The sequence below is a fragment of the Tachyglossus aculeatus genome, chromosome 2 (assembly GCF_015852505.1).
Source record: "Tachyglossus aculeatus isolate mTacAcu1 chromosome 2, mTacAcu1.pri, whole genome shotgun sequence".
NCBI lineage: Eukaryota > Metazoa > Chordata > Mammalia > Monotremata > Tachyglossidae > Tachyglossus > Tachyglossus aculeatus.
This window is the reverse complement of record NC_052067.1, coordinates 170,050,573-170,074,573: the sequence shown is the minus strand read 5'-3', so window position 1 is coordinate 170,074,573 and position 24,001 is coordinate 170,050,573. Positions and strand designations below refer to the sequence as shown.

Here is a 24,001-nt window from a genome sequence, read left to right as displayed (position 1 = left end):
CGCTTAGAACAGTGCTTTGCACATAGTAAGTGCTTAATAAATGCCATCATTATTATTATTATCATTATTATTATTAATCCCGGCTCCATCGCTTGTCAGCTGTGTGACCTTGGACATGTCACTTCACTTCTCTGAGCCTCAGTTACTTCATCTGTAAAATGAGGATTCATTCATTCATTCAATCGTATTCATTGAGCGCTTACTGTGTGCAGAGCACTGTACTAAGCGCTTGGGAAGTACAAGTTAGCAACATATAGAGACGGTCCCTACCCAACAGTGGGCTCACAGTCTACAAGGATTGAGACTGTGAGCCCCACGTGGGACAACCTGATCACCTTGTATTTACCCAGCGCTTAGAACAGTGCTTGGCACATAGTAAGTGCTTAAAAGAGACCATATTTTTATACCTGTCTACTTGTTTTGTCATCTGTCATCTGTCATTTTTAGACCGTGAGCCCACTGTTGGGTAGGGACTGTCTCTATGTGTTGCCAACTTGTACATCCCAAGCGCTTAGTACAGTGCTCTGCACACAGTAAGTGCTCAATAAATACGATTGATTGATTGATTGATTGATCTTTCTCCCCCTTCTAGACTGTGAACCTGTTGTTGGGTAGGGACCGTCTCTATCTGTTGCTCAATTCTACTTTCTAAGCACTTAGTACAATGCTCTGCACACAATAAGCGCTCTATAAATACGATTGAATGAATGAATGAGTGAAGGATGGAAGTCAAAAGGTTCTTCAATCGTATTAAAAATACGACAATTTCAAAATACAATTGCCTGCCTTCCTGACGGATACTTTCCCTTCCCGCAAGGAGCTGACAGTCCGGAGGGGGACACAGACAAGAATAGAAATAAATAAATGACAGATATGGACATAAGCGGCGTGGGGCTGAGGGGAGGAATCAACCTCTAAGAGTGTGGCTCAGTGGAAAGAGCCCGGGCTTGGGAGTCAGAGGTCATGAGTTCTAATTCCGCCTCCGCCACTTGTCAGCTGTGTGACTTTGGGCAAGCCACGTCACTTCTCTGTGCTTCAGTTCCCTCATCTGTAAAATGGGGATGAAGACTGTGAGCCCCACATGGGACAACATTGATTATTGGACATCAGTTCCCTCATCTGTAAAATAGGGATGAAGACTGTGAGCCACACGTGGGACAACCTGATGACCTTGTATCTCCCCAAGCGCTTAGAACAGTGCTTGGCACATAGTAAGCGCTTAACAAATACCAACATTATTATTATTATCATCATCATCTGTAAAAGAGAAGCAGCGTGGCTCAGTGGAAAAAGCCCGGGCTTGGGAGTCAGAGGTCATGGGTTCTCATCCCGGCTCCGCCACATGTCTGCTGTGTGACCTTGGACAAGTCACTTTACTTCTCTGAGCCTCAGCTCCCTCCTCTGTAAAATGGGGGTGAAGCCTGTGAGCCCCACGTGGGACAACCTGATCAGCTTGTATCCCCCCCAGCGCTTAGAACACTGCTTTTCACATAGTAAGTGCTTAACAAATGCCATTATTATTATTATTATTATTATTATTATTATTGTTATTATGGGGATGAAGACTGTGAGCCCCATGTGGGACAACCTGATTACCTTGTATCCCCCTCAGTGCTTAGAAAAGTGCTTGGCACATAGTAAGCAGTTAACAAATACCATCATTATTATCATCATTATTATTATTATCATCATTATTAATTGGTTCTCAGAACCGCTGCTCAATCTTGCCTTTTTAGGACAAACGGGGCTAATCCATGACCCTTTTCCAACTTCCAATTTGTGGGACTGAAAACCAGGCTGAAGAGAACAGCTCTGATAATAATAATAAGAATAATGGTGGCATTTATTAAGCGCTTACTATGTGCAAAGCACTGTACTGATGCAACAGCAGGGCATATATGCACACTTTCCCCCCACCACCACCACCTCCCCCCTGAACTACAGGGTAGTTTATCTGAGATCCACATGACAAGGAAATAGTTCCTAAAAGCTTTTAAAAATCAACTTCATCTTTTTTATGTCATAAAATGTTTATGTTGGGAAGTAGTAAATTTTATTCTTTCCACCGACAGCGGTTCGGTTGGCTTTCTTCCGTAAAAAGTCAGGGTCTCCCTCTTCTAGACTGTGAGTAGGGTGGGAATTGGCCTCTAGCTGTTGCCGAACTGTCCTTTCCAAGCGCTTAGTCCAGTGCTCTGCACATAGTAAGCGCTCAATAAATACGGTTCAATGAATGAATGAATGAAAGAAGTTATTTAGGCCAATTGTTTAGGTCAGAACGTTAAAGCGAAAGTTTGGGGGAGGATGGTTGGGGACAATTGAATTACAATGCTTTCAGTTCTTCCACACTGTTCGATTTTTCTATGCCTTTTCTGTCCTAGAGTGAGTTGTCACTCTGCTATTTACCGGATATGATGATGAAGATGATAATAATGATAGTGATGATGGTGATAATAATTATAATAATTGGTCTGGAATGTGATCAGAAAACTGATCAGAGAACGAGCTAGACTGTAAGCACATAGTGGACAGGGAATGTCTGTTTATTGTCATTATTATTATTATTATTAGTAGTAGTAGTAGTAGTAGTAGTAGTAGTAGTAGTATAATCATATATTCATCATCATCATTATTATTATTCACCTCCCCCCTGAACTACAGGGTAGTTTATCTGAGATCTAAATGACAAGGAAATATTTCCTAAAAGCTTTTAAAAATCAACTTCATCTTTTATATGTCATAAAATGTTTATGTCCGGGTGTTGTAAATTTTCTTCTTACCACTGACAGCAGTTCCGTTGGCTATTGATGATAATAATAATAATAATATTTGTTAGGTGCCTACTATGTGCCAGACACTGTACTAAGTGCTGGGGTAGATACTAGCTAATCGGGTTGGACACATTCCCTGTCCCATATAGGGCTCACAGTCGTCATCTCTCTATAATAATAATAATAATAATAATAATGATGGTATTTGTTAAGCACTTAGTATGTGCCAAGCACTGTTCTAAGCACTGGGGGAGATACAAGGTTATCAGGTTGTTACAGGTGGGGCTCCCAATCTTAATCCCCATTTTCCAGATGAGGTAACTGAGGCCCAGAGAAGTGAAGTGACTTGCCCAAAGTCACACAGCTGACAAGTGGCAGAGCCGGGATTAGAACCCGCGACCTCTGACTCCCAACCCCGGGCTCTTTCCACTGAGCCACGCTGCGTCTCAACTGGGAAGTTTCTCGGAGGGGGTAAACCGAGGCCCAGAGAAGTGAAGTGACTTGGCCAAGGTCACACAGCAGACAAGTAACAGAGCTGGGATTAGAACACAGGTCCTTCTGACACCCAATCAATCAACCAATCAATCGTATTTATTGAGCGCTTACTGTGTGCAGAGCACTGTACTAAGCGCTTGGGAAGTCCAAGTTGGCAACATATAGAGACGGTCCCTACCCAACAGTGGGCTCACAGTCTAGAAGGGGGAGACAGAGAACAAAACCAAACATATTAACAAAATAAAATAGAATAGATATGTACAAGTAAAATAAATAAATAGAGTAATAAATATGTACAAACATATATACATATATACAGGTGCTGTGGGGAAGGGAAGGAAGTAAGATGGGGGGATGGAGAAGGGGACGAGGGGGAGAGGAAGGGAAGCCCCACCGAGGCCCGGGCTCTATCCTTTGGGCCACACTAAATTGTGAGCCCGGAAAAGCTGAGGTTACGGAGAACCTCCTTGGCGGAGACGGGCTCGATGAGCTTAATAATAATAATAATTTTGGTATTTGTTAAGTGCTTACTATGTGCCAAGCCCTGTTCTAAGTGCTGGGATAGATACAAGGTGATCAGGTTGTCCCATGTTGGGCTCACATTCTTGATCCCCATTTTCCAGATGAGGTAACTGAGGCCCAGAGAAGTGAAGTGACTTCAGCTGACAAGTGGCGGAGCCGGGATCAGAACCCATTCAATCATATTTATTGAGCGCTTACTGTGTGCAGAGCACTGTACTAAGCGCTTGGGAAGTCCAAGTTGGCAACATATAGAGACGGTCCCTACCCAACAATGGGCTCACAGTCTAGAAGGGGGAGACGGACAACAAAACAAAACATATTAACAAAATAAAATAAATAGAATAAATGTGTACAAGCACAATAAATGAATAAATAGAGTAATAAATCCATACAAACATATATACATATGTACAGGTGCTGTGGGGAGGGGAAGGAGGTAAGGCGGGGATGGGGAAGGGGGACCTGTATATATGTATATATTTTTGTACATATTTATTACTCTATTTATTTATTTATTTATTTATTTGTACATATCTATTCTATTTTGGCTCAGTGGAAAGAGCCTGGGTTTTGGAGTCAGAGGTCATGGGTTCAAATCCAGACTCCACCACTTGTCAGCTGTGTGACTTTGGGCAAGTCACTTAACTTCTCTGGGCTTCAGTTACCCCATCTGTAAAATGGGGATTAATCAATCAATCAATCAGTCGTATTTATTGAGCGCTTACTGTGTGCAGAGCACTGTACTAAGTGCTTGGGAAGTACAAGTTGGCAACATATACAGTCCCTACCCAACAGTGGGCTCACAGTCTAAAAGGGGGAGACTGTGAGCCCCATGTGGGACAACCTGAACAACCTTGTAACCTCCCCAGCGCTTAGAACAGTGCCTTGCACATAGTAAGCACTTAATAAATGTCATCATTATTATTATTATTAGTTATTTTATTTTGTTAGTATGTTTGGTTTTGTTCTCAGTCTCCCCCTTTTAGACTGTGGAATTCTACTTTCCAAGCGCTTAGTACAGTACCCTGCATACAGTAAGCACTCAATAAATATGATTGAATGTATATATATGTATATATGTTTGTACATATTTATTACTCAATTTATTCATTTATTTTACCTGTACATATCTATTCTATTTATTTTATTTTGTTAGTATGTTTGGTTTTGTTCTCTGTCTCCCCCTTTTAGACTGTGAGCCCACTGTTGGGTAGGGACCGTCTCTAGATGTTGCCAACTTGGACTTCCCAAGCGCTTAGTACAGTGCTCTGCACACAGTAAGCGCTCAATAAATATGATTGATTGATCATCATATTAATGATTAATTAATTAATGATCATTAATGATCATCATCATTATTCCCAAGCCCAGGCTCTTGATGTTGCATTGTAAATTGGACGGACAATCCAGAGTGAATGTTTGAAAGCCAGTACTCACCTTGATGGCCACATCTTCGGTCTCCTCGGGTCGAAGCCGTCTTGATGATTGCTCATAGGTGTCCAGATGGTATCTCCCCGGCTGCTTCCTGTTTATTGTTTTCGGCTGCTGTGGGCCACAGGGAGAAAGAGTCAAGTAAGAGCTTAGTCCAGTGCTCTGCACACAGTAAGCGCTCAATAAATACGATTTCTTTTTAATGGTATTTATAAAGCACTTACTATGAGCAAAGCCCTGTTCTAAGCGCTGAGGAGGTTACAAGGTGATCAGATTGTCCCACGGGGGGCTCACAGTCTTCATCCCCATTTTACAGATGAGGGAACTGAGGCCCAGAGAAGTTAGGTGATTTGCCCAAAGTCACCCAGCTGACAATTGGCGGAGCCGGGATTTGAATATATATATATATATATATATATATATATATATATATAAATATAATTGAGTGCTTCAATTCCCTCATCTGTAAAATGGGGATAAGAGTGTGAGCCCCATGTGGGACAGGGACTGTGTCCAACCCGATGAATTTGTATCTACCCCAGCCCTTAGAACAGTGCTTAGCACATATAAGTGCTTAACAAGTACTATAATAATTATTATTATTATTGTTATGAATAAATGAATACACTAAGTGCTTGGGAAAGTACATTATAACAATAAAACAGACACATTCCCTGCCCACAGAGAGCTTAGAGTCTAGAAGCAGCATGGCTCAGTGGAAAGAGCCCGGGCTTTGGAGTCAGAAGTCATGGGTTCAAATCCCGGCTCCGCCAATTGTCAGCTGTGTGACTTTGGGCAAGTCACTTCACTTCTCTGGGCCTCAGTTCCCTCACGTGGAAAATAGGGATTAAGACTGTGAGCCCCCCGTGGGACAACATGATCACCTTGTATCCTCCCCAGTGCTTAGAACAGTGCTTTGCACATAGTCGGAGGTCATGGGCTCAAATCCCGGCTCCACCAGTTGTTGGCTGTGTGACTTTGGGAAAGTCGCTTCACTTCTCTGTGCCTCAGTTCCCTCATCTGTAAAATGGAGATGAAGACTGTGAGCCCCCCGTGAGACAACCTGATCACCTTGTTACCTCCCCAGTGCTTAGAACAGTGCTTTGTGCATAGTAGGTGCTTAATAAATGCCATCATTATTAAAATGGGGATTAAGACTGTGAGCCCAATGTGGGACAACCTGATCACCTTGTAACCTCCCTAGTGCTTAGAACAGTGTTTTGCACATAGTAAGCGCTTAATAAGTGCCATTATTATTATTATCATTATTATTAAAATGGAGATTAAGACTGTGAGCCCCACGTGGGACAACCTGATCACCTTGTAATCTCCCCAGCGTTTAGAACAGTGCTTTGTGCATAGCAGGTACTTAATAAATGCTATTATTATTATTATTATTAAAATGGGGATTAAGACTGTGAGCCCCATGTGGGTCAACCTGATCACCATGTAAACTCCCCAGCGCTTAGAACAGTGCTTTGTGCATAGTAGGCGCTTACTAAATGCCATCATTATTATTATTATTTTATTAAAATGGGGATTAAGACTGTGAGCCCCATGTGGGACAACCTGATCATGGTGTAAACTCCCCAGCGCTTAGAACAGTGCTTTGTGCATAGTAGGTGCTTAATAAATGCCATCATCATTATTATTATCATTATTAAAATGGGGATTAAGAATTGTGAGCCCCATGTGGGACAACCTGATCACCATGTAACCTCCCCAGCGCTTAAAACAGTGCTTTGTGCATAGTAGGCGCTTAATAAATGCCATCATCATTATTATTCATTCATTCATTCAATCGTATTTATTGAGCGCTTACTGTGTGCAGAGCACTGTACTAAACGTTGGGAAGTCCAAGTAGGCAACATATAGAGACGGTCCCTACCCAACAGTGGGCTCACAGTCTAGAAGGATTGAGACTGTGAGCCCCATGTGGGACAACCTGATCACCGTGTAAACTCCCCAGCGCTTAGAACAGTGCTTTGTGCATAACAGGTGCTTAATAAATGCCATTATTATCATTATTATTATTATTAGAAGGAGAGACAGACACGAATAGAAATAAATCAATGAGGGATATGGACAAAAGTGGTGTGGGGCTGGGAGGGGGAGATAAATGTCATCATACATATATATGAATAAAGGGAGCGAGTCAGGGGGACGCAGAAGGGATTGGGAGAAGAGGAAAGGGGGGGTTTAATCTGGGAAGGCCTCTGGGAGGAGGTGGGATGAAAGTAAGGCTTTGAAGAGCAGAGAGAGGAATTGTCTGTGGGATTTGAGGAGGGAGGGCATTCCAGGCCAGAGGTGGGACGGGGGTGAGAGGTCGGCCGAGTGATAGACGAGGGCAAGGACTTAATAATGGCATTTATTAAGCGCTTACTATGTGCAGAGCACTGATCTAAGCGCTGGGGGGGATACAAGGTGATCAAGTTGTCCCATGCTGGGGCTCACAGTCTTAATCCCCATTTTACAGATGAGGTCACTGAGGCTCAGAGAAGTGAAGTGACTTGCCCAAGGTCACACAGCAGACATGTGGCGGAGACAGGATTCGAACCCATGACGTCTGACTCCAAAGCCCGGGCTCTTTCCACTGAGCCACGCTGCTTCTCTTGTCAGCTGTGTGACTTTGGGCAAGTCACTTGACTTCTCTGGGCCTCAGTCCCCTCATCTGTAAAATGGGGATTAAGACGGTGAGCCCCCCGTGGGACAACCTTGATCACCTTGTATCACCCTCAGCGCTTAGAACAGTGCTTTGCACATAGTAAGCGCTTAATAAATGCCATTATTATATACCTTGTTCTCCCTCCCCTTTAGATTGTGAACCCCACGTGAGCCAGGGGCTGCGTCCAAGACTGTGAGCCCGCTGTTGGGTAGGGACCGTCTCTACATGTTGCCAACTTGGGCTTCCCAAGCGCTTAGTACAGTGCACTGCACACAGTAAGCGCTCAATAAATACGATTGAATGAATGAATCCGCTGATCTTATATCTATCCCAGTGATTAGCACAATTCTTGGCACATAGTAAACGCTTCCCCAAAACCATGATGAATAGATGAGAAGGAGCGTGGCTCAGCGTTAAGAGCCCGGGCTTGGGAGTCAGAGGTCGTGGGTTCTAATCCTGTCACCTTGTAACCTCCCCAGCGCTTGGAACAGCGCTTTGTGCATAGTAGGTGCATAATAAATGTCATTATTATTATTATTATTGGGATCATGCCATTATTATTATTATTATTATCATTATTGGGGTCATCAATCAATCATATTTATTGAGCGCTTACTGTGTGCAGAGCACTGTACTAAGCGCTTGGGAAGTACAAGTTGGCAACATATAGAGACAGTCCCTACCCAACAGTGTGCTCACAGTCTAAAAGTCATGCCATTATCATTATTATTATTATTATTATTAAAATGGGGATTAAGACTGTGAGCCCCACGTGGGACAACCTGCTCACCTTGTAAACTCCCCAGCGCTTAGAACACGCTCCGCTGCATGTCAGCCGTGTGACTCTGGGCAAGTCTCTTTTCATTCATTCATTCGATCGTATGTATTGAGCGCTTACTGTGTGCAGAGCACTGGACTAAGCGCTTGGGAAGTCCAAGTTGGCAACTTGTCTTCACTTCTCTGTGCCTCAGTTCCCTCATCTGGAAAATGGGGATGAAGACTGTAAGCCCCACCTGGGACAGCCTGATCACCTTGTATTTCCCCCAGCGCTTAGAACAGCGCTTGGCACACAGTAAGTGCTCAACAAATACCATCATTATTATTATTCTATTTCTTGAGCCCCGCAGGAGTGCTATGAGCTGTATATGTATATATGTTGGTATGTATTTATTACTCCATTTATTTTATATGTTACATATTTATTCTATTTATTTTATTTTGTTAATATGTTTTGTTCTCCGTCTCCCCCTTCTAGACTGTGAGCCCACTGTTGGGTAGGGACCGTCTCTATGTGTTGCCAACTTGGACTTCCCAAGCACTTAGTCCAGTGCTCTGCACACAGTAAGCGCTCAATAAATACGATTGATTGATTGATTGATTGGAAAGTACAGCAGAAGCCATTCATTCATTCAATCGTACTTATTGAGCGCTTACTGTGTGCAGAGCACTGGACTGTTCTCCATCCACAGAGAGCTTCCACTCTAACATGAAGGCAGATACGCACTATTTAAGTGGCACTTCTCTCTCTGGAGAACAACAACAACAAAAAAACCTCCTAAACGGAGTTTAGGGTTAATGTTAACCCTAATGTTAATGTTAATGTTTAATGTTTGCCGGGGTTAAAGGTTATTTGTAGGCTGGAGACATATTTGAAACAAGCGACCGGAACATTTCTTCAGCCCTACGGGATCCGCTATCCCTGAAGGGAAAGAAAAACACAGCCAGGAACATTGTGACACTTGGGGCCAATTATGATGCGATTAAATTTCATCTGAGCTAAAAATAGTTTTAAAAAGCCAAGGGTCCCTTTGACCGGCTTGTCCAACGCGGCCACTGGGGGAAGTTCCACTGTGACCAATTCGACGAACGCTTTATTTTTCTGATTTCCAACGTCCGTGAGAACTCACCATCTACAACCTATATTTCTTACCTAGGGTTGAGGGGACCTTAACTGTCAATTTGAAATATAAAAATACAGTTTGACCAGCCTCAAATCCAGTACTCTGATTGCTTCCTTGTTCCATGAAAATGTTTTTTTTTTTTATTTTTTTTTTAACCACCACGGGAAAATTAAAATAGGGAAGCAAAGTTTTCTCAAACCCTGCAAATCACTGGGTGATAGAGAGAAATCAAACACCAGGAGTTTTTATATTTATATATATATATATTCCATATATATTTATATGGAATATTTATATTCCAGAACACAAATAGCTGACAGTGGCCAGATGCCAACAGACAAGGTGCAGCAGAAAGCACAGGATTATCGGGTTAATTTAGGAATCAGCCAACGGGCAATGTGTCTTGTGCTTCTGCTGTACTTTCCAAGCGCTTAGTACAGTTCATTCATTCATTCAATCGTATTTATTGAGCACTTACTGTGCGCAGAGCACTGTACTAAGCACTTGGGAATTACAAGTTGGCAACATAGAGACGGTCCCTACCCAACAGTGGGCTCACAGTCTAGAAGGGGGAGACAGACAACAAAACAAAACATATTAACAAAGTAAAATAAATAGAATAAATATGTATAAATAAAATAAATAGAGTAATAAATCTGTACAAACATATATACATATATACAGGTGCTGTGGGGAGGGGAAGGAGGTAAGGCTGGGGGGATGGGGAGTTCATACAGTTCATAGCACTCCTGGGGCACTCAAGAAATAGAATAATAATAATGATGGTATTTGTTAAGCACTTACTATGTGCCTAGCACTGTTCTAAGCGCTGGGGGAGATACAAGTTGATCAGGTTGTCCCAGGTGGGGTTCACAGTCTTCATCCCCATTTTACAGATGAGGTAACTGAGGCACAGAGATGTTGAAGAATTGATCATCAATGGTATTTACTGAGCGCTTGCCGGATTAAGAGTAATAATAATAATGATGGCATTTATTAAGTGCTTACTATGTGTGAAGCACTGTTTTAAGCGCTGGTAAGGTTACAAGGTAATCAGATTGTCCCACGGGGGGCTCACAGTCTTCATCCCCATTTTACAGATGAGGGAACTGAGGCCCAGAGAAGTGAAGTGGCTTGCCCAAAGTCACACAGCTGACAATTGGCAGAGCCTGGATTTGAACCCATGACCTCTGACACCAAAGCCCGGGCTCTTTTCCACCGAGCCACGCTGCTTCTCTATACAATACAATACAGTACAATACAACAGAGTTGGTAGACACATTTCTTGCCCACAAGGAGCTTACAGTCTAGAGTCAATCGCTTAGTCTAGTGCTCTGCACACAGTAAGTGCTCAATAAATACAATTGAATGAATGAATGAATGAAAGAGAGGGAAACGGATGAGCTAAGCATCAGGAAACATGGGTTCTAGTCCCACCTCTGCCACTCTTTCGCTGTGTGACCGTGGGTGAGATACTTAACCTCTCTGAGTCTCAGTTTCCTCCTCCTTATCCCCAATAGGATTTATTGAGCACCTGTTTTGTCAAATGAGTCCTCTCCTTCCTCTCCCCCTCTCCCCGCCTTATCTCCTTCCCCTCCCCACAGCACCTGTATATATGGATATATGTTTGTACAGATTTATTACTCTATTTATTTTATTTGTACAGATTTATTCTATTTATTTTATTTTGTTAATATGTTTTGTTTTGTTCTCTGTCTCCCCCTTCTAGACTGTAAGCCCACTGTTGGGTAGGGACTGTCTCTATATGTTGCCAACTTGAACTTCCTAAGCGCTTAGTATAGTGCTCTGCACACAGTAGGCACTCGATAAGTACGATAGAATGAAAGAATGAATGAATGAATGAATGAATGAAACATGGGTTCTAGTCTCACCTCTGCCACTCTTTCTCTGTGTGACCGTGGGTGAGATACTTAACCTCTCTGAGCCTCAGTTTCCTCCTTCTTATCCCCAGTAGGATTTATTGAGCACCTGTTTTGTCAAATGAAGATCCTCTTCTATACTATGCTTCCCAAGGGCTTAGGAGAAGTGGCAGAGGAAGCGGCCTCTCACCTAGTAGATAGGGTTCTACTTGCCTGCTGTGTGACCTTGAGCAAGTCACTTCACTTCTCTGGGCCTCAGTTACCTCATATGGAAAATGGGGATTAAGACTGTGAGCCCCATGTGAGTCAGGGACTGAGTCCAACCCGATACGTTTGTATCTACTCCAGCATTTACTATAGCGCCTGGCTCATCGTAAGCGCTTATCATCATCATCATCATCAATCGTATTTATTGAGCGCTTACTGTGTGCAGAGCACTGTACTAAGCGCTTGGGAAGTACAAGTTGGCAACATATAGAGACAGTCCCTACCCAACAGTGGGCTCACAGTCTAAAAGGGGGAGACAGAGAACAAAACCAAACATATTAACAAAATAAAATAAATAGAATAGATATGTACAAGTAAAATAAATAGAGTAATAAATATGTACAAACATATATACATATATACAGGTGCTGTGGGGAAGGGAAGGAGGTAAGATGGGGGGATGGAGAGGGGGACCATTAAAAAAAATACCGTCCCGCCTTTCCCACGAAGAAACTCTGTCTAAAAGTAAAATAAATAAAACAACTGTAGCCTCTCGGTCTCCTCTCTCTATCTCACTATCCAATTAGGCAGAAAGCACTAGTCTGCAAGCAAAGCCAAACATTATTTTTTTGTATTTAAAACATGAAAATAATCTGGCAGTGCTGCATAGAAAGTGCACATATCAGCAGAATCCCAGTTAATCCTACTCCTTATAATAACTTCGGATATTTATAAACACTCAGGGAACCACTTAATTTACTCTGATAATCTTGGTTATGGTATTTATTAAGTGCTTGCTCTCGAGGGCCATAGCCCTGTACCAAGCTCCTTGGTAGACAGAAGAGAATCAGATGAGAAAAAGTCACTGTAAACTCCTTGGGGGCAGGGATCCTGTCCAGGAGCTCTACTCTACTCCTACAAGCAACTAGTACAGTGCTCTGCACAAAATAAGCACTCAGTAAATACCACTAACTGATTATACTCTGTTGCTTCCCCTGCCTGCACTTTATTAACTTCCATTTCTAGACTGTGAGCCCGTTGTTGGGGGTGGGATTGTTTCTATTTGTTGCCCGAATTGTACTTTCCAAGCGCTTAGTACAGTGCTCCACACACAGTAAGCGCTCAATCCTCTTTTAGACTGTGAGCCCACTGTTGGGCAGGGACTGTCTCTATATGTTGCCAATTTGTACTTCCCAAGCGCTTAGTACAGTGCTCTGCACACAGTAAGTGCTCAATAAATGCGATGATGATGATGATGATGATGAGTAAATATGACTGAATGAATGAATGAATTGTACTCTCCCAAGTGATAATAATAATAATAATTAATAATAATAATGGCATTTATGGCAATCAATACAGTCCTCTGATCACAGTAAGTGCTCAGTGAATACTATAATAATAATAATAATAATAATGGCATTTATTAAGTGCTTACTATGTGCAAAGCACTATTCTAAGCACTGGGAAGGTTACAAGGTGATCAGGTTGTCCCACAGGGGGCTCACACTGTTCATCCCCATTTTATAGATGAGGCCACTGAGGCCCAGAGAAGTGAAGTGACTTGCCCCAAGTCACACAGCTGACAAGTGGCAGAGGTGGGATTTGAACCCATGACCTCTGACTCCAAAGCCCGGGCTCTTTCCACTGAGCCACGCTGCTTCTCAATTTATTGATTGATTCTCCCATATTGGGCTCATAATGCCCCTTCTTTACTCCCCCATCTTTCCCAGCCGGATTGCTAGAGGAGATAATAATAATAATAATAATGATAATAATAATAATAATAATAATAATAATAATATAAGGAGGATTAGTACGGAGTAAAGGCCATTGGATTTAGCAAGAAGGAGATCACTGGTGATCTTTGAGATGACAGTTTCTGCGGAGCGAAAGGGACGGATGTCAGATTGGAGGGGGGCCAGGAGAGAATCGGAGGAGAGGAAGGGGAGACAGCAGGTGTAGACGACTCGATGGAGGACTTGGGAGAGGAAGGCTAGGAGGGAGATGGGATAACTGGACGAGCCATGGCATCAAGTCTGGGATTTTTTTAGGATGGGGGGACGTGAGCATGTTTGAAATCAGTGGAGAAGACGCCACTGGAGAGCCAATGGTTGAAGATGGTGGCCAGGAATCTAAGTAGAGAGGGGACGAGTTTTTTTGATGAGGTGCGAAGGAATGGGGTCGGATGTCCAGGTGGAGGGGGGTGGATTTTGAGAGGAGGCGGGAGATCTCCTCTACAGACGCTGTGGGAAAGATGGGAGAGTTGGAAAAGGGGCCAGAGGAGGGAGGGACCAGAGAGGAACAAGAGAGAGTTTAGGGAGATGATGCCTGACGATTTCGATTTTCTCAATTAAGTAGGTGGCCGGCTCATTAGGGGCAAAAGATGGGGGGAGACTGGGAGGAATTGGAGGAGAGATTCATTCATTCCTTCATTCAGTCATATTTACTGAGCGCTTACTGCGTGCAGAGCACTGGACTAAGCGCTTGGGAAGGCCAAGTTGGCAACATCTAGAGACGGTCCCTACCCAACAGCTGGCTCACAGTCTAGGAGGGGGAGGCAGAGAACAAAACAAAACATATTAACAAAATAAAATAAATATAAGGAATATGTACAAATAAAATAAATGAGTAATAAATACATACAAATATATACATATATACAGGTGCTGTGGGGAGGGGAAGGAGGTAAGGCGAGGGGGATGGGAATAATAGCCCACTGTTGGGTAGGGACTGTCTCTATATGTTGCCAACTTGTACTTCCCAAGCGCTTGGTACAGTGCTCTGCACACAGTAAGCGCTCAATAAATACGATTGATGATGATGATAATGATGGCATTTATTAGGCGCTTACTATGTGCAAAGCACTGTGTGACTTTAGGCAAGTCACTTATAATAATAATAATGGCATTTATTAAGCACTTACTATGTGCCAAGCACTGTTCTAAGTGCTGGGGAGGTTACAAGGTGATCAGGTTGTCCCACGTGGGGCTCACAGTCTTAATCCCCATTTTACAGATGAGGTAACCGAGGCACAGAGAAGTTAAGTTACTTGCCCAAAGTCACACAGCTGACAATTGGCGGAGCCGGGGTTTGAACCCATGACCTCTGACTCCAAAGCCCGGGCTCTTTTCCACTGAGCCATGCTGCTTCTCTGGGCCTCAGGTACCTCATCTGTAAAAATGGGGATGAAGACTGTGAGCCCCCGTGGGACAACCTGATCACCTTGTAACCTCCCCAGCGCTTAGAACAGTGCTTGGCATGCAGTAAGCGCTTAATAAATGCCATCATCATCATTCTAAGTGCTGGGGAGGTTACAAGATGATCAGGTTGTCCCACAGGGAGCTCACCGTCTTCATCCCCATTTTCCAGATGAGGTCACTGAGGCTCAGAGAAGTGAAGTGACATGCCCAAAGTCACACAGCTGACAAGTGGCGGAGCCGGGATTTGAACCCATGACCTCCGACTCCAGAGCCCGGGCTGTTTTCCAACGAGCCATGCTGCCTGACCCGAGGGCAAATGGGGATGGAGATGTCAGCCCCCCACGGGGCCTCACCTCAGATTTAAGCATCTGAAACAACCGGGGTGAGCAATGGGTATGGGACTCAATTAGTCTGGAGAAATCACATTCTCTGGCAGAGGAGTGGATGAAATTGAGGTGGATGAAATTGAGCTGGATCAATCAATCAATCAATCGTATTTATTGAGCGCTTACTGTGTGCAGAGCACTGTACGAGGTGACCTCATCTGTCAAATGGGGAGGAAGACCTCGCAGCCCCACCTGGGGCAACCTGATCACCTTGTATCTCTCCCAGCACTTAGTACAGTGCTTGGCACATAGTAAGCGCTTAGCAGATACCAACATCATTATTATCATTATTATTTTCTGGATTTCGGCCGGCAATGCTCCGTGCGGCTTGTGAACGGGAGCGAAGGAAGGCCACCGTAGAGGTGATCCAGGGTTGATTCAGGCAATCCAAACTGCTACTTCTCCCATCCAAGCACTTCTCCTCTCCTGCCTGGAGGACTGCGTCAGCCTCCTCGCTGACCTCCCAGCCTCCTGTCTCTCCCTGTGAGCTCACTGTTGGGTAGGGACTGTCTCTATATGTTGCCAACTTGCACTTTCCAAGCGCTTAGTACAGTGCTCTGCACACAGTAAACGCTCAATAAATACAATTGATTGATACTTCACTCTGCTGCCCGGATCATTTTTCTACAAAAACGCTCAGTCCGCATCTCCCCACTCCTCAAGAACCTCCAATGGTTGCCCATACAGAAACTCCTCACCATGGGCTTTAAAGCAGTCAATCCCCTTGCCCCCTCCGACCTTCACCCCTCGGGTTTCTTTTTATCAATCAATCAATCAATCGTATTTATTGAGCGCTTACTGTGTGCAGAGCACTGTACTAAGCGCTTGGGAACTGCAAGTTGGCAACATATAGAGATGGTCCCTAATAATAATGATAATAATAATGATAGCATTTATTAAGCGCTTACTATGTGCAGAGCACTGTTCTAAGCGCTGGGGAGGTTACAAGGTGATCAGGTTGTCCCACAGGGGGCTCACAGTCTTCATCCCCATTTTACAGATGAGGGAACTGAGGCCCAGAGAAGTGAAGTGACTTGCCCAAAGTCACACAGCTGACAAGTGGCGGAGCCGGGATTTGAGCCCGTGACCTCTGACTCCAAAGCCCGGGCTCTTTCCACTGAGCCACGCTGTTTAGTACAATGCCTGGCACAGAGTAAGTGCTTAACAAATACCTTAATTATTATTTATTGCCCTTTTCTCAAGGGAAGTCCAGAAAGAAGAACTTACAGAAGTCGGGTGCTTCTTACACGACTCGAAGGTCAAAGGGCCTTCGCTGTTTCTCCAGGGGTCGTCACCGATCTCATCGCTGAGCAGAAACTCATTCAGCTTCTGGACGCTGAAAAAATGAAAGGGTAAAAGTATAGGTCAACGATAGCAGTTCGTTCATTAATTCATTCATTCAGTCGTATTTATTAATCAATCAATCGTATTTATTGAGCGCTTACTATGTGCAGAGCACTGTACGAAGCGCTTGGGAAGTACAAATTGGCAACACATAGAGACAGTCCCTACCCAACAGTGGGCTCACAGTCTAACAGGGGGAGACAGAGAACAGAACCAAACATACCAACAAAATAAAATAAATAGGATAGAAATGTACAAGTAAAATAAATAAATAAATAAATAAATAAATAGAGTAATAAATATGTACAACCATATATACATATATACAGGTGCTGTGGGGAAGGGAAGGAGGTAAGATGGGTGGATGGAGAGGGGGGCGTGGGGGAGAGGAAGGAAGGGGCTCAGTCTGGGAAGGCCTCCTGGAGGAGGTGAGCTCTCAGCAGGGCCTTGAAGGGAGGAAGAGAGTGAGCTTGGCGGAGGGGCAGAGGGAGCAGGGCATTCCAGGCCCGGGGGATGACGTGGGCCGGGGGTCGATGGCGGGACAGGCGAGAACGAGGTACAGTGAGGAGATTAGCGGTGGAGGAGCGGAGGTTGCGGGCTGGGCTGGAGAAGGACAGAAGGGAGGGGAAGGAGGAGAGGGCCAGGGGATGGATGGATGGACAGCCTGGAAGCCCAGGGTGAGGAGTTTCTGCCTGATGCGCAGATTGATTGGTAGCCACTGGAGATTTTTGAGGAGGGGAGTAATATGCCCAGAGCGTTTCTGGACAAAGATAATCCGGGCAGCAGCATGAAGTATGGATTGAAGTGGAGAGAGACACGAGAATGGGAGATCAGAGAGAAGGCTGATACAGTAGTCCAGGCGGGATAGGATGAGAGCTTGAACGAGCAGGGTGGCGGTTGGGATGGAGAGGAAAGGGCGGATCTTGGCAATGTTGCGGAGCTGAGACCGGCAGGTTTTGGTGACGGCTTGGATGTGAGGGGTGAACGAGAGAGCGGAGTCGAGGATGACACCAAGTTTGCGGGCTTGTGAGACGGGAAGGATGGTAGTGCCGTCAACAGAGATGGGAAAGTCAGGGAGAGGACAAGGTTTGGGAGGAAAGACAAGGAGCTCAGTCTTCGACATGTTGAGCTTTAGGTGGCGGGCGGACATCCAGATTAATAATAGTAATAATAATACTATAATAATAATATAATATATATTATAATAATACTTGTTAGTATGTTTGGTTTTGTTCTCTGTCTCCCCCTTTTAGACTGTGAGCCCACTGCTGGGTAGGGACTGTCTCTATATGTTGTCAACTTGTACTTCCCAAGCACTTAGTACAGTGCTCTGCACACAGTAAGCGCTCAATAAATACGATTAATAATAATGATGGCATTTGTTAAATGCCTACTATGTACCGAGCACTGTTCTAAGCACTGGGGGAGATACAAGGTGATCAGGTTGTCCCACGTGGGGCTCACAGTCTTCATCCCCATTTTCCAGATGGGGGAACTGAGGCACAGAGAGGTTAAATGACTTGTCCAAGGACACACAGCAGATCGGGATTTGAACCCACGACTTCTGACTCCCTAGCCGCATACGATGTACCAAAGCACTGTACTAAGCGCTTGGGAGAGTACAATAGAACAATAAATAGATGCATTCCCTGCCCACGACGAGCTGACAGTCTAGAGGGGGAGAAAGGAAACCCTGAGACCCCAGATCTGGGAGACAGAGGCCCTGGGTTCTAATCCCAGCTCCGCCACGTGTCATCATCATCATCATCATCATCAATCGTATTTATTGAGCGCTTACTGTGTGCAGAACACTGTAGTAAGCGCTTGGGAAGTACAAGTTGGCAACATATAGAGATAGTCCCTACCCAACAGTGGGCTCACAGTCTAAAACGGGGAGACAGAGAACAAAACCAAACATACTAACAAAATTAAATAAATAGAATAGATATGTACAAGAAAAATAAATACATAAATAGAGTAATAAGTATGTACAAACATATATACATATATACAGGTGCTGTGGGGAAGGGAAGGAGGTAAGATGGGGGGATGGAGAGGGGGACGAGGGGGAGAGGAAGGAAGGGGCTGAGTGTGGGAAGGCCTCCTGGAGGAGGTGAGCTCTCAGTAGGGCCTTGAAGGGAGGAAGAGAGCGAGCTTGGCGGATGGGCAGAGGGATTGGGGGCATTCCAGGCCCAGGCCACGTTGTGTGCTGTGTGATCTTGGGCAGGTCTCTTCACTACTCTGTGCCTCAGTTCTCTCATCTGCAAAATCTTGTCTACCGACTCTGCTATATAGTGCTCTCCCGAGCACTTAGTACAGAGCTCTGCACACAGTGAGCGCTCAATAATCAATCAATCAATCGTATTTATTGAGCACATACTGTGTGCAGAGCTCCGTACTAAGCGCTTGGGAAGTACAAGTTGGCAACATAAATACTACTAATTGACCTCTCAGTGTCTCCTCGTCCCCTTTCACCTTGGGTTCTTGGGCTTAGCAAACCTCTCGTTAAGGACAGGGGACGTATCTGCTAATTCTGTTGTATTGTGCTTTCGTAAGCACTTAGTAATAATTATAGTAATAATTCTGGTATTTGTTAAGTGCTTGTTTTGTGCCAGGCACTGTACTAAACACTGGGGTGGATACAAACCAATCGATAGGGACACAGTCCCTTGTGATCAATCAATCAATCATATTTATTGAGCACTTACTGTGTGCAGAGCACTGTACTAAGCGCTTGGGAAGTACAAATTGGCAACATATAGAGACAGTCCCTACCCAACAGTGGGCTCACAGTCTAAAAGGGGGAGACAAAACCAAGTATACTAACAAAATAAAATAGAATAGATATGTACAAGTAAAATAAATAAATACACAAAAAATAAATAGAGTAATAGAGTAATAGAACAAATAGTAATAGAGTAATGTGATGATGATGATGATGATGATGGTATTTGTTAAGCGCTTACTATGTGCCGAGCCCTGTTCTAAGCTCTGGGGGAGATACAAGGTAATCAGCTTGTCCCACATGGGGCTCACAGTCTTCACCCCCATTTCACAGATGAGGAAACTAAGGCACAGAGAAGTAAAGTGACTTTTCCAAAGTCACACAGCTGATTAGTGGCGGAGGAGGATTAGAACCCACGACCCCTGACTCCCAACCCCGGGCTCTTTCCATTAAGCCACGCTACTTCTTTTAATTCCTTGTCTCACGTGGGACTCAGAGGTTCAATCCCCCTTTGACAGATGAAGTAACCGAGGCCCAGAGAAGGGAAGTGACTTGTCCAAGGTCACACAGCAGACGAGTGGCAGAGCCGGGATTAGAACTCAGGTCCTTCTGACTCCCAGGCTCTAGCCACTAGGCAACGCTGCTTCTCATCTGCTGCTATGCTCATCTTCAGTGGAAAGAGCGTGGGCTTGGGAGACAGAGGTCATGGGTTCGAATCCCGCCTCCCCCACATGTCTGCTGTGTGACCTTGGGCAACTCACTTCACTTCTCTGGGCCTCAGTTCCCTCATCTGTAAAATGGGGATGAAGACTGTGAGCCCCACATGGGACAACCTCATCTCCTTGCATTCCCCCCAGTGCTTAGAACAGTGCTTTGCACATAGTAAGCACTTAATACCAACATTATTATTATTATCATTATTATTATTCAGTCAGCATTTGTATACCTATTCATATCTAGTTGACCAACAGTGCCCAGCGCTTAGAACAGTGCTTGGCACATAGTAAGCGCTTAACAAATGCCATCATTATTATTCAATTCTTATTTTTTCTTTGAAACTTGTCAAGCACTTAATGTGTGCCGGACACTGTATTAAGCACTGGGGTAGATAATCAATAAATGAATGAATGAATTTATTTATTTATTTATTTATTTATTTTACTTGTACATATCTATTCTATTTATTTTATTTTGTTAGTATGTTTGGTTTTGTTCTCTGTCTCCCCCTTTTAGACTGTGAGCCCACTGTTGGGTAGGGACTGTCTCTATATGTTGCCAATTTGTACTTCCCAAGCGCTTAATACAGTGCCCTGCGCACAGTAAGCGTTCAATAAATACGATTGATGATGAATGAATGGTAGTTATTGAGCACTTTCTATGTGCAGAACACTAGAATAAGCTCTTGGGAGAGTACAATATAACAGAGTCGGTAAACCATTCCCTGCCGACAAGAAGCTCACAGTTTAGAGAGCAATAATAATATTAATAATATTAATGATAGTATCGGTTTAGCACTTACTATGTGCCAAGCACTGTTCTAAGCGCTGGGGTAGATACAAGATAATCAGGTTGTCCCCCGTGGGGCTCACAGTCTTAACCCCCATTTTACAGATGAGGTAGTTGAGGCACAGGGAAGTTAAGTGACTAGCCCAAAGTCACACAGCTGAAAAGAGCAGGGATTAGAACCCATGACCTTTGACTCCCAAGCCTGGGGTCTTTCCACTAAGCCACACTGCTTCTCATGTATACAAGACACGAGATAATCTTGTTGGCCACTGTCCCTGTCCCTCATAATAATAATAATAATAATAATGGCATTTATTAAGCACTTACTATGTGCAGAGCACTGTTCTAAGCGCTGGGGAGATTACAAGGTGATCAGGTTGTCCCACGGGGGGCTCCCAGTCTTCATCCCCATTTTACAGATGAGGTAACTGAGGCCCAGAGAAGTGAAGTGACTTGCCCAAAGTCACACAGCAGACAAGTGGCGGAGCCGGGATTAGAACCTATGTCCTTCCGACTCTCAGGCCTGGGCTCTATCCATTAGGCTAGACTGCGACTTTGGGCAAATCACTTAACTTTTCTTTGTCTCAGTTACCTCATCTGTAAAATGGGTAAGCTGTACAAGCGGGGGTGCTGGGATTGTGAGCCCAATGCAGGACTGTGTCCAACCCAATTTCCTTGTGGTAATAATAATAAGATGAAGAATTTATTATTATTATTTAATAATAAGAAGAAGTGCATTTATTAAGCGCTTACTATGCACGAAGCACTGTTCTAAGCGCTGGGGAGGTTACAAGGTGATCAGTTTGACCCACGGGGGGGCTCACACTTTTAATCCCCATTTTCCAGATGAGGCCACTGAGGCTCAGAGAAGTAAAGTGACTCGCCCAAAGTCCCACAGCTAAGGGGGATTTGAACCCATGACCACTGACTCCAAAGCCCGTGCTCTTTCCCCTGAGCCACGCTGCTTCTCTCCCAACGCTTAATACAGTGCCTGGCACATAGTAAGCACTTAATAAATACCAGAACACCATTTATTGAGCGCTTACTGTGGGCAGAGCACTGTACCAAGTGCTTGGGAGAGGACAATACAGCAATACAGTCAATCATCATCATCATCAATCGTATTTATTGAGCGCTTACTATGTGCAGAGCACTGTACTAAGCGCTTGGGAAGTACAAATTGGCAACATATAGAGACAGTCCCTACCCAACAGTGGGCTCACAGCCTAAAAGTGTGCATTTACTGGTATTTACTGAATGTTCACTGCATGGCTTAATGGAATGGGCCGGGCTTGGGAATCAGAGGTCGTGGGTTCTAATCCCAGCTCCGCCCCTTATCAGCTGTGTGACTTTGGGCAAATCACTTCACTTCTCTGGGCCTCAGTGACCTCATCTGGAAAATGGGGATTAAAACTGTGAGCCCAAAGTGGGACAACCCGATTTACCTCGTATCTACCCCAGTGCTTAGAACAGTGCGGAGCACATAGTAAGTACTTAACAAATACCATCATTATTCAGCGCTTAGAACAGTGCTTGGCACATAGTAAGCGCTTAACAAATACCATCGTTATTATTATTATTATTATTCACTGTGTGCTGAACTGTAGTAATAGTAATAATAGTAACGATGGTATTTGTTAAGCGCTTACTATGAGCCACGCACTGTTCTAAGCACTGGGGGAGATACAGGGTACTCTGGTTGTCCCATGTGGGGCTAACAGTTTTCATCCCCATTTTCCAGATGAGGGAACTGAAGCAGTGAGAAGTTAAGCGACTTGCCCAAAGTCGCACAGCTGATAAGTGGCAGAGCCGGGATTAGAACCCATGACCTCTGATTCCCAAGTCCATGCTCTTTCCACTAAGCCAGGCTGCTTCTCTGATAATAGTAGTAATAATGGTATTTGTTAAGTGCTTACTATGTGCCAAGCGCTGTTCTAAGCGCTGAGGAGGATACAAGTGGGAAAGAGCCCGGGCTTTGGAGTCAGAGGTCATGGGTTCGAATCCCGGCTCCGCCACTTGTCAGCTGTGTGACTTTGGGCAAGTCACTTATCTTCTCTGGCCCTCAGTTCCCTCATCTGTAAAATGGGGATGAAGACTGTGAGCCCCACGTGGGACAACCTCATCACCTTGTATCCCCCCAGTGCTTAGAACAGTGCTTTGCACGTAGTAAGCGCTTAATAAATGCCATTATTATTATTATTATTATTATTATTATTACAAGGTGATCAGGTTGGCCCACCTGGGGCTCACAGTCTCAATCCTCATTTTACAGGTGAGGGAACTGAGGCCCAGGGAAGTGAAGTGACTTGCCCAGAGTCACACAGCTGACAAGTGGCGGAGCCGGGATTAGAACCCATGACTTGACTCCCAAGTCCATGCTCTTTCCATTGAGCCACGCTGCTTCTCTACTTTCGAAGCGCTTAGCACAGTGCTCTGCACACAGTAAGCACTCAATAAATACGATTGAGTGAATGAATTAATGAATGCACTAAATGATCTAATAGCGCTCTGTACAGAACATTTTCCCCGGTGGGTGGTCAATAAATACCACAACTAATACCACTACTTAGCCTTTGAGTGCTTTTGAGAAAGGGGCTGTGTCAATTTTTTTTTAAAATAAATATTGTTTTTAGGAAAACAACTCCGGTGGTCGTTGAACTTAAATCTCAAAAGACGAACGAAAGGGCCCGTCCCAAGAATAAGTCACGTCGGGCCTGAATATCAGGAACGATTAATTTGATTGATGATCGAAGCGATCCGCTGGCCAGGCGGACATTCTTTTAAACCACTGCTTTCGCATGAGAGATGATCAAAAGTCACGTTTCCGACGAGCCAAGTTGTTTTTGGCGAATGAAGTCTTTGGATAAGGTCCTTGGGGTGGTTTTAGGAGCTATACATAGACTATTAGCCCTCCAAATGAAAATGATTTAAAAAGCAGTACCAAATTTCAACGTGCGATAAAGCACGG

General features: G+C 44.3%; 1 protein-coding gene across 1 annotated transcript in view; it reads right to left on the bottom strand.

Annotated features, from left to right (window-relative positions):
* Positions 1-24,001, bottom strand: part of ABCC9 (ATP binding cassette subfamily C member 9) — a 351,651-nt gene that overhangs the window by 188,551 nt on the left and 139,099 nt on the right. Inside the window, exons 14-15 of the mRNA XM_038765661.1 lie at positions 16,686-16,794; positions 5,223-5,330 (exon numbers count right to left, since the gene is read on the bottom strand). Coding sequence (XP_038621589.1) covers positions 5,223-5,330; positions 16,686-16,794 — 217 coding nt within the window. The remainder of the gene's footprint in view (positions 1-5,222; positions 5,331-16,685; positions 16,795-24,001) is intronic.